The sequence below is a fragment of the Pristiophorus japonicus genome, chromosome 11 (genome assembly GCF_044704955.1).
Source record: "Pristiophorus japonicus isolate sPriJap1 chromosome 11, sPriJap1.hap1, whole genome shotgun sequence".
Taxonomy (NCBI): Eukaryota; Metazoa; Chordata; class Chondrichthyes; family Pristiophoridae; genus Pristiophorus; species Pristiophorus japonicus.
Genome location: NC_091987.1, coordinates 143,397,093 through 143,412,743, shown reverse-complemented (window position 1 = coordinate 143,412,743; position 15,651 = coordinate 143,397,093). Strand labels below are relative to the sequence as shown.

The following is a 15,651-nucleotide window of genomic DNA, read 5'->3' as shown; positions in this document are numbered from 1 at the left end:
GCAGTGTCCTAAACCCAACCAGCTTCAGCTGCTAGATTTGAATATAGGGAGTGTGATTAAGAAGTTTGCAGATGACAATAAAATTGGCTGTGTGGTTGGTAACGAAGAGGAATGTCATCGGCTGCAGGAGGATATCAATCTACTGGTCAGGTGGGCAGAGCAGTGGCAAATGGAATTTAATTCGGAGAAGTGTGAGTTAATGCACTTTGGAAGGGCTAATAAGGAAAGGGTATTCACATTAAGCGGTAGGCCACTTAATAGTGTAGATGAACAAAGGGACCTTGGAGTGCTTGTCCACAGATCCCTGAAAGTGGCAGGCCAGGTGGATAAGGTGGTTAAGAAGGCATACGGAATGCTTGCCTTTATTGGCCGAGGCACAGAATACAAGAGCAGGGAGGTTATGCTTAAATTGTACAAAACACTGGTTAGGTCACAGCTGGAGTACTGCGTGCAGTTCTGGTCACCATATTATAGGAAGGACGTGATTGCACTAGAGAGGGTGCAGAGGAGATTTACTAGGGTGCTGCCTAGAATGGAGAATCTTAGCTATGAGGACAGATTGGATAGGCTGGATTTGTTCTCATTGAAACAGAGGAGGTTGAGAAGAAACCTCATTGAGGTGTACAAAATTTTGAGGGGCCTGGATATATTGGATAGCAAGGGCCTATTTCCATTGGTGGAGGGGTCAATTACGAGGGGGCATCGTTTTAAGGTGGTTGGTGGAAGGTTCAGAGGTGATTTGAGAGGGGGCTTCTTCATGCAGAGGGTCTGGAACTCACTGCCTAGAAGGGTGGTGGATGCAGAAACCCTCACCACATTTAAAAGGTACTTGGATGGGCACTTAAAGTGCCGTAACCTGCAGGGTTAAGGACCTAAAACTGGTAAGTGGGATTAGAATGGATAACCTCTTGTTGGCTGGCGCAGGTATAATGGTAAGTACTGCAGGGAGTCAAATACGGCAAAGGCGATCTCCTGGACCAGTTTCGATCGCCTGGATGGGTCGGAGAGGAATTTTCCCAGATTTGTTTTTCCCCCAATTGGCCTGGGTTTTTATCTGGTTTTTGCCTCTCCCAGGAGATCACATGGCTCCAGTTGGGGTGGAGGGTAGAATGTTTCAGTATAAGGGGTGTCACAGTTGTGTGGGGCAACTGGCTGGGCTGGGTGCTCTTTAACTTTCTGCCATTGTTCATAGGTTTATATGTAACCTTCAGGGCTGTTGACCAAGGGCTGTGTGGCTCTTTGTCGGCCGTCACGGGCACGATGGGCCGAAATGGCCTCCATCTGCGCTGTAAATTTCTATGTTTCCATATTTCTAACTGGCTGCACGTCCCATTCAAATTTTAGCATGTACGTTTCCTTCTCTATAACAGCCGATGAGCGGCCTGCGGGAGACATGAAGACTGTTGCGTGACTTAGCGGGAACATTGCCTGGGGGTCACCATTGTCCAGAAACTTAACATGACCAGTAACATAAACACTGTGGCTACAAGGGCAGGTCAGAGACTGGGTATTCTGTGGTGTCTCACCTCCTGACTGCCCAAAGTCATTCCACCATTTGCAAGACACAAGTGAGGAGTGTGATGGAATACTCTCTATTTCCCTGGATGAGTGCAGCTCCAGCAACACTCAAGAAGCTCGACACCATCGAGGAAAAAGCAGCTCGCTTGATTAGCACCCTATCCACCACCTTCAACATTCACTCCCTCCATCATTGGCACACAGTGTCTACAATATGTACCATCTATAAAATGCACTGCATCAACTCGCCAAGGCTTCTTCGACAGCACCTCCCAACCCCGTGACCACTACCACCGAGAAGGGAAATCATGATCGACAAATTTGCTGGAGTTCTTTGAGGATGTAATGAGCAGGGTGGATAAGGGGGATCAGTGGATGTGGTGTATTTGGATTTTCAGAAGGCATTTGATAAGGTGCCACATAAGAGGTTACTGCACAAGATAAAAGCTCATGGGGTTGGGGGTAATATATTAGCATGGATAGAGGATTAGTTAACTAACAGAAAACAGAGAGTCGGAATAAATGGGTCATTTTCCAGTTGCCACACAGTGACAAGTGGGGTGCCGCAGGGATCAGTGCTGGGTCCTCAACTATTTAAAATCTATAATAATGACTTGGATGAAGGGACCGAATGTAATGTAGCCAAGTTTGCTGATGATACAAAGATGGGTGGGAAAGCAAATACGAATTTAAATAGGGAGAAATTTAAAAGTGCTGCAGTGCAGAGAGACCTGGGGGTCCTTGTGCATGAAACACAAAATATTAGTATGCAGGTACAGCAAGTAATGAGGAAGGCAAATGGAACATTGGCCTTTATTGCAAGGGGGATAGAGTATAAAAGCAATATGCTACAACTGTACAGGTTATTGGTGAGGCCACACCTGGAGTACTGTATATAGTTTCGGTCTCAGTATTTAAGAAAGGATATACTTGCATTGGAGGATGTTTAGAGAAGGTTCACTCGGTTGATTCCTGAGATGAGGGGGTGACTTATGAGGATAGGTTGAGTAGGTTGGGCCTATACACATTGGAGTTTAGAAGAATGAGAGGTGATCTTATTGAAACTTATAAGATAATGAGGGGGCTCGACAAGGTGGATGCCGAGAGGATAACTCCACTCATAGGAGAAATTAGAACTCGGGGACATAGTCTTAGAATAAGGGGCGGCCCATTTAAAACTGAGATGAAGAGAAATTTCTTCTCTCAGAGGGATGTAAATCTGTGGAATTCTCTGCCCCAGAGAACCATGGAGGCTGGGTCATTGAATATCTTTAAGGCGGAGATAGACAGATTTTTGAGCGATAAAGGAATAAAGGGTTATGTGGAGTGGGCAGGGAAGTGGAGCTGAGTCCATGATCAGATCAGCCATGATGTTATTGAATGGCAGAGCAGGCTTGAGGGGCCAAATGCCCTACTCCTCCTCCTATTTCTTATGTTCTTATATTATGGTTGTAAGCATATGGAACACCATCACCTGCAACTTCCCCACTGAGTCACACACCATCCTGACTTTGGAAGCATATCGTCATTCCTTCATCGTCGCTGGGTCAAAATCCTGGAACTCCCTCCCTAACAGCACTGTGGGAGTACCATCATCACATGGACTGCAGCAGTTCAAGAAGGCAGCTCACCACCACCTTCTCAAGGGCAATTAGGGATGGGCAATAAATGCTGTCCTTACCAGCGATGCCCACATCCCATGAATGAATAAAACAAATGAAAACTAATGTACACTATTACACCCTCGATAACTTTAGTTGAGATTGACGAGCCAGTGTTATACACCAGGCAGTGGTGTATACGTTCAGTGAGACATGTCTCGTTATCCTGCAGCTGTCGCGACTTGCTGCAGTGTGGCTGTCAAGGATGGCGCTTTGCCCATTAACCCTTTAAAGGTGCAATGATGGTGATCGAACAATTTACCTTTTCTTTAAGAGCTGCAAGTAAAGCTTGTACTTGTGATTTTTCCTCCCTCATTTTCTCCAGTTCCAATTCCTTCGTTCTGTATTCCTCCTGCAGTGCGAGCAGTTGCTGTTTTGAAACAACATTGTTATTAGCCACAGGGCCAAGTGACTGCTGTACAATAATTACACACTTCAGGGGAAATTGGACATTAACTTCCATATTTCACTCCCCACTCAGAAATGTTCACAACGGCCATTGCTGACGTTGGACTTGGCCAGGGGACGGTAAACAGGCGGTGACGCATTGGGCGCCGGTCACACCACACGGCCAATATTCAGTTCTACTGACTGCTCACTCAGGCTCTGCCCATCACCTTCTGCCCCGACTGTCTGAATCCCGGGGCTCGAGGTACCTGAGCTGCTGCTTGTGCCCAGGGATTCCCCGGCCCAGATAGACAGGGTATTAATTATTATAAAGTTATACACATTGCCATACAGGTATTTGTTGTAACTAAGCTGACCCATACACATGTGATAAAAGCAAAACTCTGCAGATTCTGGAAATCTGAAATATAAACAAATTGCTGGAAATACTCAGCGGGTCAGGCAGTATCTGTGGGGAGAGAAACAGAGTCAATGTTTCAGGTAATGCAGCTGTGCTACAGTTACTGTGATATTGTGGTGTAACGGGGGTTATCGATAGCCCCTGAATTTATCTCACAGGTGAGGGTTCTGTACACCACCCACCCTTTGATGCTTGTGAAATTATTGTTCTCCTTCCTCGGTGGAATACGTTAAAACACTGAGGGCTGGATTTTCCGGTGCTCTCTGCCTCTGTTTTCACCCCGGAGAGGCAGCAATGGCAGTGGTGAGCACTTCTGGGCGGGTGGTCAGCTTCCAGTGCCCTGCGGGGGTTTACGGGGCTGGTTTTGGGGGCACGGAGCAGTACCGCCCGGAAGGGTTGAGCCAGTGTGCAATGCCCCTGGTTGCAACACCGGCTCGTTTTTTGTGTCCCGCCCGACCTGTCCGCCCTGCAGTGCCCCCTGCTGGGACAGCCTGGGAAAGCGGGCAGTCTGACCTGTAGCGGCTGCAGTGAGGTAAGTAATGTCCACCTCAGGTAAGTCTGATCTTTTTTATTGCAATTTATGTTGTGGTGGCGTGAGCTATGTATTGGGAATGTTTTTGGTGGGTTTTTTTCAGGTTTTCCCCCCCCCAGGCCTCTCTCAGAGCACTCCCGGGCCAGGTGTTTAGCTCGGGATTTTCACATGCTAAGCCGGCCTAGCGCCCTCAGAGAGGTGTGTAACGCCTCCCTTACCGCCCTGCCCCACACTCAGGGCCCAGCTGCCCAATTTTGCTGACTGAGGCGCAAACTCTTCCCGGGCGCTAACTTTACCGCCCCGCCGCCATTACCGCCCCGAAATCAGCAAAGCCGAAAGTCCGCCCCTGAGTTTTTGCTGTGGGCCCACTTACTTGCTGCAGGCCCTGCATTGCCTGCTGTTGAAAGTGGAGCTGCTGATCATTGGTGTGGTCTCCGTCGGTGCGGTACAACTTTCCCTGGTCCTGTTTAAGCAGCTCCACTTCATTTCTGTAGGCATCCAGCTGCCACCTCAGACTGTCATTCTCCTCCTTCAATGCACGTGCTTGGGCAGCCACAGCTAAAGTAGGGCAAATGAAAGGTATTAGCGGCTCCCCCGTTCTTGGCCAAGGATGCTGACAGTATATGTCCAGTCACACTCCCCCACTCCAGGAGTCCAATACTGAGACTGTCAGCTGACGCTTCATTCTTTATATTCATGTGTAGCCTTTGCCTGTAAAGTGGGTTTCAATGTTCAGTGGGAATTAAATGCTGATAATCATAGGTACACAGGACCAGGAGTAGGCCATTCAGCCCCTCGAGCCTGTTCTACCATTCAGTGAGATCATGGCTGATCTGCGACCTAACTCCATATACCCGCCTTGTCCCGTATCCCTTTAAACCTTTGGTGAACAAAAATCCATCAATCTCAGATTTAAAATGAATAACTGGCCCAGCAACAACTGCCGTTTGTGGAAGAGAGTTCCAGACTTCTACTGCCCTTTGTGTGTAGAAGTGTTTCCTAACTTCACTCCCGAAAGGTCTGGCACTAATCTCGAGTCCTAGAATCCCCAACCATCGGAAATAGCTTCTCTCGATCTGTCCTATCTGTTCCCCTTAATATCCTGAAAACTTCGATCGAATCACCTCTTAACCTTCTAAATCCCAGGGAATACAGTTCTAGTTTGTGTAATCTCGCCTCGTAATTTAACCCTTGGCACCCTGGTATCATTCCGGTAAATCCATGCTGCACTCCCTCCAAAGCCAACATTTCCTTCCTCAGATGTGGGGCTCAGGACTGAGCTTCATCTACAAGCTTTCTTTGAGCAAGGCCCATAAATCTCTCAGCTGTCCTCCTAGGGATTAACTCCTCCAAGGACACATCTGTGAAAGGCAAGTGATAGTACCTCTGTCGGAGAGTCTTGGGCCCCTGTCTCCAGCTGAATGATTTGATTGACAGCTCAGTCAAGGTAAAGCTGTGATAAAGTGAATGGGAGGTATTCTTGTTCAAGCTCAAGTCCAGCTAATTGTTGAGGTAATGGGCTGAACTTTCGCCACCATTCTGGGCCGTTTGTTTAGCCTACAATGCTTTTTTTTGAGCAGCCTAAAATCTGCAAGTTTCCCCAAAGTTTCTGCGCCATTCTAAAGTAGCTCCGTACGACGTTTTTAGTTCCCAACATTTTTACGTCACTGGGGGCGGAATCTGCCAGGTGCGCCATTTCTGGCCATTTAAGTGAGTTTGGTCAAGTATGATTTTATTCTAAAACAGCGCACTGCACCCTTCTGAAAAACCTTCCCTACACTTAAGGAAATCGGCACAGAGAAGAGAAAATCGGTGGAGAGAAGTTACCATAGTTTCAGTGAAGCTGATGACATGGCACGGGGGGGCGGCGGTGGGGTCCTTTCTGCCGGAATAGGTGCGGATCGGTGCGGGGACCTTTCGGCCCGGGGTAGGTGCAGGCCAGAGCGGGCAGGGTTACAATCAGCCCCAATGTCTCTTCAGGCAGTAGTTTGAGATATTAGAACATCAAATTTAATCATTTAGTCTGAACTTTTACAGAACAGTGCCTGTGCCAGCATTTATTTTAAAATGATTAAAAACAGTTTAAAATGATGTTCGTCATTGCTTTTGTGCAGCAAAGCTCGTGGGAATAAAATGGTAGAGAATGTACTTTTTAATGGGAAGAGGCCTTCAGAACATCCAGCATTTATTAATTACGCATCATCAGGAACACAAGGGTATCTAACAATGATTCACGATGTATTGTCATCCAAGTAGACATTGCAGGAAACAGGATACTCTTGGGAATCGACACTGGTGCATCGGTGAGCGTTGTACCAGAATCGCTATATCTCGACAAGTTGAGCGATTTTCCACTGGAGAAGTCGAAGGTAGAGCTGCGAGGCTACTCAGGAGAGCAAATCCCTGTGGTAGGACACATCACCATACTGGTGAAATATAAGGATCAGTTTCAGAGCTTGCCTCTTATAGTAGTGACAAGAGACAAGCCTGCCTTGATAGGTAGAAATTGGATCACTGAAGCTGGATTGGAATGAGATTTTTCATGTGGAAACAAAATCTGCATCGAAAGATGATAATGTGAATGTTTAAAATGTATAGAGACATTGAAGTTGAGAACGTGGGAATTGTATAGGGACAGTATAAGCTAACAAACAATTCATGGAGGAATAGCCATGACATCTCGGACTCGAGACTGCAAAATGTTACAACACTAACACATATTGAAACAAAACCCACAGCTTGCAGAAAAACCTCAAGGTCTTATTAAATCATGTTATTAACCTGAAACATTAACAGAAGGTCTTTGTTTAAAATCAGACCATACTTAGGTCGGCTTATGAGTGGACAAAGGGAAAGAGGGACCAAAAGAGATAGGTTGAACTAGGATGTCACTCTAGCCCTATCTTGTTATCTTTTGCCGAGAATGTATAACTGTTGTCGCTTTACGATGTAACTTCACTTATCCGTAGGGAGTGTGTATGCTCTATCAAGAGAGTATATCTTCTGTCTGATAGGTCTTACCGGCCGGTAAAATAAAGACTGCTTTGTTCAAAGCACAAGAGGTATTCGACTCAGTAATTTTACTGAACCAGATTGAGGTAAAAGAATCCAGGAATTTACATTTGGTGTCAGAAGTGGGATCTCAACGGATGACTGCCGAAAACTTGCGAATTAAGAGCCAGACTAGCCTTGGACGAGACGAGGGGAAAGTGGCCACTGGAGTGAGTATGATTTCAATACTGCTCCAGTTTCCCCTGGTTTCAAAAGTCTGAGGAAAGTTTAGCCACTCGCTGGTTTTCAGGTAGTGTCTGAACGAGATTCAGGACAATCTGGTAAATACCTTTCAAACTTAGAATAGGGATAGAGATAGGGAAATTGCGCGATGACGCAAACCAAGCGGCGACTTGGAAAGATAGTTAGAGCTAGATAGGGATGGATGATCAATCATGGATCCAAAAATTAATAGGAAAGAAAAGAGACTCTTGTGAATGTCTGTTTAAATGAGAAATGCTTCTGTGATTTTTACTGTAAAAAAAAAGCCGGGGAGTTGTGGTTTGTTTTATCTCAAACAGAATGAAAGTTTGTTTTAACCCTTCGTAGTGTTGTCCTGTATGTGGGAAGTTTAAGAGTGTGAACCTTATTGAATTATGTATATTCGGATGATAAGTTACGGAGCCAGGAAATGCACAAAGGATAGGTTTGTTGAAAAAAAAAGAAAAAATTACATGATCCCGGTGGTTAAAAAAAAAGAAAAACTTGTTGAATGTTTTCTTTCAGAGAAGGCACAGCAAAACAACTGAGATGGATTCAAAAGGATTAAAAAAAAATATTATATTAAATAACACGACCTTGAGGCTGGAACAATTGAGATAACGAAAAGCAGTCCACAGCCTACATGCCAGACTTCTCTCTAGTTATGGAAAATTAAAAAAAAGTAAATAGGTGCTGAAAAAAAAAATGTTCTGAGATTTTAAATTATGAGAAAAATTCCACTGCAGTAAAAAAAAATAAATCACTCCTGTCCAGTTGGCAGAAAAACTCCTTTAAATTAGGGCTTTCATTGACTGATTGAATTTAAACTGCGCAGTGATGCGAAAGGATAGGGAAATTTGGAGACTAAAACAAAATAAATCAAATTTAGAAAATTAGGCTCACAGGGAATAAAATGGGGAATTAAATAGAGGATAGGTGTTCAATTCAGGTACGACGTCGACCTTGTATATCACTTGGCCCATCTAGGCACTGATTGAATTTAAATCCCGCAGCAACTCGGAAGGTAGGGCCGACGCGAGACGCGCAGCGGCGCGAGCGTGCGGCCGAGAGGAGGAGGGCCGACACGAACGCGCAGCGACGCTAACGCGTAGTGACGCAGACGCGCAGCGACGCTAATGCGTAGTGACGCAGACGCGCAGCGGCGCAAGCGTGCGGCCTAGTAAAGGAGGGCTGACGCAGACGCACAGCAGCGTGAACACGTGGTGATGTGGGACGTGTGGCAGCACGCGCCAGAGTAAATGTGGGCCGACGCGAACGCGCAGCAACGCGAACCGCGAAAGTCAGTGCTAGTGTCAGTAAGTCTTTGTTAATTTTAAGTGTTTTAAAGTCTTAAGTATTCTAATCGTGTGGCGACGCGAACCACGGGGCGAAGCGGGAATCTTAAGTGTTCTAAATCGCGCGGCGACGTGAACCGCGGGGCGACGCGGATCAGTGTTAGAGTCTTTGTTTATCTTAAGTATTCTAATCGCGCGGCGACGCGGGAATCTTAAGTGTTCTAAATCGCGCGGCAACGTGAACCGCGCGGCGACGCGGATCACTGTTAGCATTAGTAAAGTCTGTTTATTTGGAGTTGGTTAAAAGTCAGTGTTAGTTTCTGTAAAGTCTGTGTCTATTTTTAAGTTTGTTTAAATTGCATGACGACACGAACGCGTAACGACACGGTAATACGAGGGGCAGCGTGAAAATGGGTAATCAGTTGGATAAAACAACGGATGCGGATAGTCCGCTACAAAAGTTATGTGAGGAATTCCCTGAAACATAGAAACATAGAAACATAGAAACTAGGTACAGGAGTAGGCCATTCGGCCCTTCTAGCCTGCACCGCCATTCAATGTTTTCATGGCTGAACATGCAACTTCAGTACCCCATTCCTGCTTTCTCACCATACCCCTTGATTCCCCTAGTAGTAAGGACTTCATCTAACTCCTTTTTGAATATATTTAGTGAATTGGCCTCAACAACTTTCTGTGGTAGAGAATTCCACAGGTTCACCACTCTCTGGGTGAAGAAATTCCTCCTCATCTCGGTCCTAAATGGCTTCCCCCTTATCCTTAGACTGTGTCCCCTGGTTCTGGACTTCCCCAACATTGCGAACATTCTTCCTGCATCTAACCTGTCTAACCCCGTCAGAATTTTAAACATTTCTATGAGGTCCCCTCTCATTCTTCTGAACTCCAGTGAATACAAGCCCAGTTGATCCAGTCTTTCTTGATAGGTCAGTCCCGCCATCCCGGGAATCAGTCTGGTGAACCTTCGCTGCACTCCCTCAATAGCAAGAATGTCCTTCCTCAGGTTAGGAGACCAAAACTGTACACAATACTCCAGGTGTGGCCTCACCAAGGCCCTGTACAATTGTAGCAACACCTCCCTGCCCCTGTACTCAAATCCCCTCGCTATGAAGGCCAACATGCCATTTGCTTTCTTTACCGCCTGCTGTACCTGCATGCCAACCTTCAATGACTGATGTACCATGACACCCAGGTCTCTTTGCACCTCCCCTTTTCCTAATCTGTCACCATTCAGATAATAGTCTGTCTCTCTGTTTTTACAACCAAAGTGGATAACCTCACATTTATCCACATTATACTTCATCTGCCATGCATTTGCCCACTCACCTAACCTATCCAAGTCGCTCTGCAGCCTCATAGCATCCTCCTCGCAGCTCACACTGCCACCCAACTTAGTGTCATCCGTAAATTTGGAGATACTACATTTAATCCCCTCGTCTAAATCATTAATGTACAGTGTAAACAGCTGGGGCCCCAGCACTAGTCACTGCCTGCCATTCTGAAAAGTCCCCATTTACTCCTACTCTTTGCTTCCTGTCTGACAACCAGTTCTCAATCCATGTCAGCACACTACCCCCAATCCCATGTGCTCTAACTTTGCACATTAATCTCTTGTGTGGGACCTTGTCGAAAGCCTTCTGAAAGTCCAAATATACCACATCAACTGGTTCTCCCTTGTCCACTCTACTGGAAACATCCTCAAAAAATTCCAAAAGATTTGTCAAGCATGAGTTCCCTTTCACAAATCCATGCTGACTTGGACCTATCATATTACCTCTTTCCAAATGCACTGCTATGACATCCTTAAAAACTGATTCCATCATTTTTCCCACTACTGATGTCAGGCTGACCGGTCTATAATTCCCTGTTTGCTCTCTCCCTCCTTTTTTAAAAAGTGGGGTTACATTGGCTACCCTCCACTCCATAGGAACTGATCCAGAGTCAATGAAATGTTGGAAAATGACTGTCAATGCATCCACTATTTCCAAGGCCACCTCCTTAAGTACTCTGGGATGCAGTCCATCAGGCCCTGGGGATTTATCGGCCTTCAATCCCATCAATTTCCCCAACACAATTTCCCGACTAATAAGGATTTCCCTCAGTTTCTCCTCCTTACTAGACCCTCCGACCCCTTTTATATCCGGAAGGTTGTTTGTGTCCTCCTCAGTGAATACCGAACCAAAGTACTTGTTCAATTGGTCCGCCATTTCTTTGTTCCCCGTTATGACTTCCCCTGATTCTGACTGCAGGGGACCTACATTTGTCTTTACTAACCTTTTTCTCTTTATATATCGATGGAAACTTTTGCAATCCGTCTTAATGTTCCCTGCAAGCTTCTTCTCGTACTTCATTTTCCCTGCCCTAATCAAACCCTTTGTCCTCCTCTGAGAGCTGAAGACTTTAGAAAATTATCAGGAGCCCTGAACAAATTATTAGGAGATGACCAGTGGCCTCTAGGTGGCACTAGAAGCGTAGAGGTAGCAAAAAAAGCACAGGGATTTTCAAAAATTAAAAGATGCATTACTTCTGTCAAGTTGGCAAATAAATGCTATTAAATTGGGACTCTCATTGACAGAGGGAACACGTTAAAACTGTAGACATCTTAAAAAAAAGAATGTGTGCACGAGAAACTTGCTAAGAGATCCTCTGGGACCTCTGAGAAAGGTATTGACCGACTACGTAGTCAAATGGCTGGCTTTGTGTTAACCGAGGCTGATGATGAAATTGATGAGTGGTCACTGACTCAGCGCCCAACGGCGCCTCCCGCACCCCCTGGCCCCTTGCTCCAGTCCTCTTCCCAACACCCTCCACCTTACACTCCGGCGAGAGGAGTTAAAAATAACCCCATACCACCAAAGCAACAAACCCAAACTGACTCCTCATCTTCTGATAGTGATTCGGATCCCCAGTTCACAAGCAATGTAGCCGAAAGGACCAGATCTCACACTCGAAAGGGCAGAACTATATCTCGACATCACAGACAGTCCCGTAAATCTTCTAGTCAATCTACCAGTCCAAGTTGTGAAAAACATAGCAAACACCCCCGCCGATTGAGACACAGAACTGTCAAGCAGTCAGACAGCTCCGAAACATCCTCCGACCTAGAAATGATTTCCAAGATCCCAAAGTCCCGACACCAATTCCCTGTCAGACCAATGCCAAACCCTGATGCACAACAAGCTGCAGACCACCCCACTATAGATGTCGATGTGATCTTCGAACAACTATTTGATTGCTCACGCTATCCGGACAACTGGAAAGGGCAGTTAGATATTATTGGCAGGAAAAGAAAGGGGAGGGGGGAGGTGCACCCCCAACCCGGGTCAAGACTGAATACGTGACTAGAAAGGAAGAGCCATTTCGGGAGGAAGGATCAATAGAACCGCAGTGTTGCATACAGGATTGGATGTATAAGTATACTAAACAACCAAATGGCCCGAGCCCTGCTAATAAACCTCCCTATTGTCCCCGGCATGGTAAGGGAAGAGGCCGGGACTGGGTAAGAGGAATTGACTGTTTTAATTGTGGGCAGGAAGGACATTGGAATAAAAATTGCCCCTACCGTCAGCATGGAAAAGGAAGAGGAGGAAGAGGAGGGGGGCAAGGGGGGAGAGGAGGATCTTACACTAACTTCTCCCAGATCAACCTCTTTGGTCAATTGTCCCCCGATTGACTACGCAGCTTGATTGTGCAGGGATCCTCCCCGGACGACGAACCCATTCTGAATGATTGACAACCCTTTTTGATAGATACGGGAGCCTTCATGTCTTCTGTACAATCAAAGCTTACAAATCTCGACATTCCCAGTGTCAGAACCGGTTAAAATGGGTGACCAGGAAGAATCGGTGGAACATCGAGTTGTTATCACAACCAATCTGGACTGTAACTTGATGGCTAGAGACCTCCTCTGCAAATTCCAGTTGCATTTGAAGTGTGGAGATGGGATTATTGTAAAACAGGAAACCCTTAAGCGGCAGTATTATACCACTAGAACCCCTCAGTGGTGGTCTCTGGACCTGCCGCAGGCATCCTATCATGTGACCCTAGTACAGGATCCCAGTGGAAAGAATCAGGACCTGCAGAACTTTTATCAGGATCACGAAGGGGAAGTGAAGGAATTCAATTAAGGGCTAGAGTGACTGGACTGGAAAGAGAGGCAGATTTTGTGGAAGTGGATAAGAATCTGTGGAAACAGCCCCTAACAATGGCACCGCATATTGCTCGTGAAGTATTAGCTCCTCACCATGCTAAAGATTTGGGAGTTATGGTACGCAAGGCCATAGATGAGGCTGACCCTACCAGCCGGGATGTGCAAATCGTAAAACATGGCCGAACAGTCCAATTTCATGGGGACCCCGAGAAGGTCTTAACGACTCTACAGCATCATACTGGCTCGGACATACCTGACTATGTGGATCCTCATGTGTGGGCAGAGGACCCCTCCCAAGTGGGTTATACTCCCATTGATCCGATTGAGATCCCAGTGCAGGGCAATGTGGACTGGCCCTCTATCCGACAGAACCCACTGAAATCACAGGCAATCCTAAACTGACCTTTCGGCACTGTACTGCAATTAATCCGGCCTGTTTTCTTACTGAGCCACCCCAAGATGAGGAAGAACCCAGTCATGATTGCTTATCTTTAATTTAAGAGGCCACATCAGTCAGGGAAGATTTAGTTGATGTACCAATGGAAGATCCAGACTGTATTCTTACTGAGCCAACCCAAGATGAGGAAGAACCCAGTCATGATTGTTTATGTATGTTGACGGAAGTACTTCTATTAATCCAGAAAATACACGAATCTCAGGATACGCCATAGTAAACCAGGAGAATCAGGTCTTGGAATCTGCCGCTTTTGAAACCGCCTATTCTGCTCAACAAGCTGAACTATTCGCCCTCACCCGAGCCTGTATCTTGGCCAAAGATCTCAAAGTCAATATCTATACCGACTCTAGGTATGCCTTTGGGCTGGCCCATGATTTCGGACAATTATGGAAAAATAGGGGATTCCTAACCTCACAGGGGAATGAGATATTTCATAAACAGCTAGTATCTGATTTGTTGCAAGCCCTCATGTTCCCCAAACGCATTGCCATTGTCAAATGTACCGCCCACACTACCGGAAATTCTCTGGTTGATATAGGGAATCATTGTGCTGACCAAGAGGCCAAACAGGCCTCTCATGACCAACAGATGGTAGTGCCCAAAATTATGAGTCAGACTAAAAATCCTGCGAAGGATAAGTTAGCCTCGGAAAAACCAATGCCAACCATCCAAGATGTTATAAAAGCACAGGAGGACGCTCCTGAAAACGATAAACTGTTGTGGAAATATTAAGCATGTACTTATGACAATGTTTCTAAACTCTGGACCACTCCCGCAGAACAGACTTGCATGTCTGACAAGTTGGCTCTATGGGTTATTGAATGTATGCATTTTGCTACTCATTGTGGAGCAAGGACCACGAGTGACACACTTTTGGCTACTTGGTGGCACCCTAGACTCCAGGCGCTCACCCAGAACATCAGTAGTCGTTGCCTGGTTGGCCAGCAACATAATCCAGGGAAGGGAGTCCCCTGTGATTGGGGTAAAACGCCCCTACCCGAGGGTCCCTTTGAGACATTTCAGTTGGACTACATTGAGTTGCAAAAAGTTCAGTGTTACAAATATGTGTTAGTAATAGTAGATGTGTTTAGCAGATGGATTGAAGCCTACCCTAATCTGGACAATAAGGCTCAAACTGTTGTTAAGGTGTTAATGAGGGAAATTGTTCCTAGATACGAGATCTCAGCTCGACTGATGACCACTTATGTTCTTTCTCTGACTCAGGCTCTGCGACTAGTTCACAACCAGGTTCAAGATGCTCACCTCGACCTCCCAGTTTTACCCGAATTGTCCCTCGTGGCACCAGGGAAGTATGGATTCGGAAGGGATTAGAGCCACAATGGGAGGGGCCTTTTCAGGTGTTACTCACTACCCCCACTGCAGCCAAGGTTGAGGGGAAAAGTGCCTGGGTTCACCTGCACCACTGCAAGCTCACCACCCCCTAACGAACCTATTTTACTGGTTATTCTAACTCCTGTTTCTGTTCCAGACTTCCTCTTCTCCATAGCTGAACAAGGCCGTTGGCATCCTAATTGGAACGTGGACCAGTTTGAACTTTTACCCGTAGTGATAGACAGCCACCTACACCGAGAGTGACCTGAGAAGAGAGACGGGAAAACTGAACTCTTTTAATCAGCAAAATAATTGGACTATTTATCTGAATCCTGAACCATAAGATGAAGCTGTCTGTATGCCACAGTCTGTATAATAGTGTTGATATATGACAGTTTCGGCGCATGGGAGGGGAGACAGAGACGAGAGCTACATGTCTTATGTTTATGCGCAAAATGGGAACTTTTCTGGATATTAGGTGTGTTCACATTTCCTATACATTTTACTCCTAGAATGATCCTAAGTGTTATCATGGAATGATAAAAGGGGGGAATGTGAATGTTTAAAATGTATAGAGACATTGAAGTTGAGAACGTGGGAATTGTATAAGGACAATATAAGCTAACAAACA

At 46.0% G+C, this 15,651-nt stretch overlaps 1 protein-coding gene across 2 annotated transcripts in view; it reads right to left on the bottom strand.

Moving 5' to 3' along the window:
• Nucleotides 1–15,651, bottom strand: part of LOC139276312 (ecto-NOX disulfide-thiol exchanger 1-like) — a 246,631-nt gene that overhangs the window by 50,321 nt on the left and 180,659 nt on the right. For both annotated transcript variants that reach the window (XM_070894111.1, XM_070894112.1), the window contains exons 8-9: nucleotides 4,893–5,077; nucleotides 3,442–3,549 (exon numbers count right to left, since the gene is read on the bottom strand). In XM_070894111.1, the coding sequence (XP_070750212.1) occupies nucleotides 3,442–3,549; nucleotides 4,893–5,077 (293 nt within the window). The remainder of the gene's footprint in view (nucleotides 1–3,441; nucleotides 3,550–4,892; nucleotides 5,078–15,651) is intronic.